The sequence below is a fragment of the Macadamia integrifolia genome, chromosome 5, assembly GCF_013358625.1.
Source record: "Macadamia integrifolia cultivar HAES 741 chromosome 5, SCU_Mint_v3, whole genome shotgun sequence".
Lineage (NCBI taxonomy): Eukaryota > Viridiplantae > Streptophyta > Magnoliopsida > Proteales > Proteaceae > Macadamia > Macadamia integrifolia.
The window spans coordinates 24,812,633-24,816,696 of NC_056561.1; the positions used below are offsets into that span (position 1 = coordinate 24,812,633).

A 4,064-nucleotide genomic window follows, 5' to 3' on the forward strand; every position below is an offset into this window, starting at 1 on the left:
AAAAAAAAAAAAAAAAAGATTCCTTGCCTAAAACACAAGAAAATAGAAAAGAAAAAAATTGTTTTCTATTCTTCTATTGGTAATCAAACAGACTATTTTTTTTTTTTTTTCTTTTCTTCTCCTCTTCTCCTCTTCTCTTCTCTTGCTACTATACACAGCCTTAGTGTAGTGGCTGATACTCAGGTAGAGGCCCCTCCTTATCCAGATGGCCACCTCACTAACATGTAGTGGTTGTACTCTATCAGCGATGAGTTCCATTTGAGATTATCTGTGTTTTTTGCTTGGGATTTTGAAAAAAAAAAGAAATATGCTCTGTGATCATATGCAGCTCCCTGTTGCAGGCCCCACTACTATTGATTTACCGTTGCTAGATGATCCCTCATGCGGTACAGAGCCGATAAGGAAAATCATGTCAATTGAGCTTGCAATGAAGAGGGAGCTAGCATATCGAAGGAAAATGGAGGGGTTGAGTTTGCGGACTCCTGGTAACTCTAGGCAATTCCCTCTGTGTTCCCAGGTGAGTCATCGCTGTGTCATGGAGGACAGCTTGTAAAGTCTAGGCTGTTCCATTTTGCGTGCTTAACGTGATTTATTTATGTCCTCTCTCTCTCTCTCTCTCTCTCTCCTGCTAACAGAACAAGCCCTTGTGCCTTCCAAAGTGAGTCCTGACTGACATTTTCATGGTGCAGCTTTTGAAGTTTAGCATGTTTCGTTTTGCATGCGGACATGTTTTATTTATGTGCTCAGTGTTTATTATTATGTGCCTTAATTTAGAGTAATGGTTTGATTAATTTTTATGAGTATATGAGTTAATCTGGAGCTATTTCAGTTTATCGTAAAGATAAGATTTTGATTTCAAAATTGCCCCCTCTCCTCACCTCAACAAACAACAACAACATCCAAAACTTTATCCCAACTTAATGGAGTCCGTTACATGAGAATTCCCAGCAAGGACGAGCGCGAGGATCCATGCAAACAAAAAAATGACAGGTTATGGCTAATTTATCGTCAACCTAACGCACATCTACAAATCAGCCATAGGCTTATAATGACAGACTATAATAAGGTACCGGCTGTCTACCTGACGTACCATGTAGATAGGTCAAGCCTGCCCCCCCACCCCCAACCAAAAAGAAAATTGAAGCTACGATTTGAAGCAGTAAAGTTAATGCATGAATTTTGGCAAAATAATGTTTTGTTTTGGAGCCACCTGTTATTTCTTTATGGTTGTCATTTTTCTCTTATATCATGTTAGAAAATGCTTATAGATTTATATAAATAGACGCAAGAAAAAAGTTGTGAAATTGTGTGCACCCTTCAAAATAAAATTTTCTTGTAAAGTGAGAAATCATCTTCTATGGCAAATAACTAGGATATCAGTTTCTTCTAATTCTTCTTTTCCTCTCCACCCTATATATATATATATAGATGGGGTTTGTCTATTTGTATTTGTGACCAAGGAAGTTACAATCAGAATTTGTTACCAGACTTTAGTTACCCCTTAACATATCTGAGCCGACATATTATCAAACCCAAAATAACCTTAGGAGAAATGATGAGAAAAGACATGCATAGCTTAGACCTTGTATCAAGTATGACGTCAAATAGTTCTGATTGGAGGGCAGAGATCCATGTAGCTGACCCCATTTAGTTGGGATAATGTTGAATTGTTGTTTGTTTCAAATCGCCCTCCATTTCCCTCTCCCTTTCTCCTTCTATATCTCCTGCATCTCCCTCGCTCCCCTGCCCATCGCACACTCCTGCAATTTCCTAGCCCCCTGCCCCATCTCCTATATCTCTCTATCTCCCTCCTCTTCCTTGCCACAGTGGCATATCCCCACCACACCCCCCTTCAATTTCCTAGCCCCCGCCTCCTTTACTACGTCGCTCCATCTCCCTCCCTCTTCCTTCCCGCCCCGGCATCTCCCTACCTCCCCTGCCCAGTGCCCACTGCACTCTTCTGCCTCCACCCCTGGGCTTGCCACAAATTATCACCAATGATCCCCTACGCACTCTCCCTTCCCGGATTGACTCCCCTCACCCATCACCCCTCTCCCCTTCCCTCTTTATTCTCTCTCCCTGTCCCTGCTTCCCAACCTTGCCCCACCCCCTCCTCTGTGCTGCCTGCACCAATCCATGCGCCTACCCAACCCCCAACCCACGGGATCTATGACTTAGTTTCTTGGCCCTCTCCTTTTTGGTCTTTCCTCTTTAGAACCGGAGCAAAGCTCCTCATCCAGTCTTATTCATTGTCAGAGAGGTTGATCTCCAGCGGTTTCAGACTTCAACTGTTGATTCTGGTCCGCAATCCTAGGCAAAAGTCCTACAAATGATGCTTAAGATTTTGGCAGTCCCTGTTTAGCAAAATGAATTTTGAAATAAAGAAGAAATCAGATCTGAAACTCAGAATTAGTTAGAGAAATCCCGCACGAATTGTTTGCGTATAGGATTGCTTCAGCAACAGGGACACCCTTAAATGTTGAAGCCCCACCCAACAAGAATCTTGATCTCATTGTCAAGGTTTGCATTCATTGTCTGAATAGAATCAGTGTGTGCTATTTTCGTTGTTTTCTGGGTTCTTGGAAGTTTTCTCGTTTTATGGAGTTAACAGGACCTTGCAGTGGAGAGGGATGAGGCATTAAGAGGGGTTCTGCCTACTGCTCTGTTTGACTATTGAACTTCGTTGAGTTGCAGAGTTCAAAAGCTGGAAGTAGACATGGGGTTTTGGCTTAAGTTAAGCCATCTATTTTTTGTAGCTTTGGTTCAAGTTGAGCCATTTATCTAAGCTAAGTCCAAAGAATCAAAAGTGAAATTACTTAATTTGTCCCTATTCCAAATTGCTCAAAAGAAGAAGTAAAGGTGTAGAAAAAAGTATTTACAAAATCTATTGTAACCAGATTGGTTATAAACAGATTAATCTTTTTTTATTTTCCTTCCTTCTTGTCCATCTGGTGAACTTTGTTGAGTTCCATTTATATTCTGCTAGACGGAAGGCTTAACACATCTTTTCCCACCTGTGGCCTTACAATCTTGATGTCATGAAAGTTTTAATGAGAAAAATTCTTTTGGAATTGCATGTTACCCCATACATAGACACAAAGAGTACTTATATCCATGCTTAAATCACTTCAAATATAGTTTTTATTATTAATGTATAGAGTAATTCGAAATTCCCTTGTAGCTATCTAAGTAGATACTGCTATGCATGTAGTCATTTTCTACTTACTAATATCCAAGGAAGATTCAAAGGATGATACGTCACGTATCTACTGTAATACTATTTTTCGAAGCATGATTAGATGTGGATTTGTTTCCATACTGTATTGATCGCACCCTTGAGCTTTCCGAAGTCTTATTTTCTTCAATCAAGGCTGCCCAATAAATTTCAGGTTGGTTATGGTTTTCAAACCTTAATAAGTGCTTCCCTTTAAAAGATGCCTGTTAATTTTGAACTTTTTTGGTGGCTTGAATAGTGTATAAATATAAAGCACTGGCTTATATGTTGTCAACATTACAAAATGATGGATTCTCATTTTCTTCTTTATGATTTGGCTATTTTCTCGGCACATTCAATTTATATATGGTTCTGCAGAGTTATTGTTATTCTAAGCTCCTTTTTTTCTTTTTTTTTTTCACTTTCTTAACAACATTTTGTTGTATCCTAGGATGCATCAAAGTATCCTAGTCTTGTTGGGGTAAAAAGAAAAGAACCATCCAGCAACCAGCGATGCTTGCCACCTCAACAACCAAAACCATCTTACACTCCCCAGCCCCTTCAAAAGAAAGTACTTAGTTTTACCTGCGAGAAATGCCAAGTTCCCTGCTCAAGTTTATTCAATCTTAATCAGCACTTTAAAGGCAGTAAGCACAAGGCCAAACTTAAAGAGTTGGAGGGGAGTCGGAAGAATGGTGAAGAGAATGGTAAGCAACCACTTTGGTGTGAACTTTGTGGCGTGACTTGCACGAACTGGGACTGTTTGCAGCAGCATCTTACTGGCAAGAAGCATTTGGCTCACCTCCTAGCAATTGAGGATGCAAGGCAAATGAGAGAAGAAGCTGAAGCT

The 4,064-nt window shown here is 40.2% G+C and overlaps 1 protein-coding gene across 1 annotated transcript in view; it reads left to right on the top strand.

The window, feature by feature from the left end:
- LOC122078402 overlaps positions 1-4,064 on the top strand; it is a gene marked incomplete at its 3' end in the record, with an annotated part of 5,026 nt that extends 962 nt beyond the window's left edge. Inside the window, 2 exon segments of the mRNA XM_042644372.1 lie at positions 342-517; positions 3,666-4,064. Coding sequence (XP_042500306.1) covers positions 342-517; positions 3,666-4,064 — 575 coding nt within the window.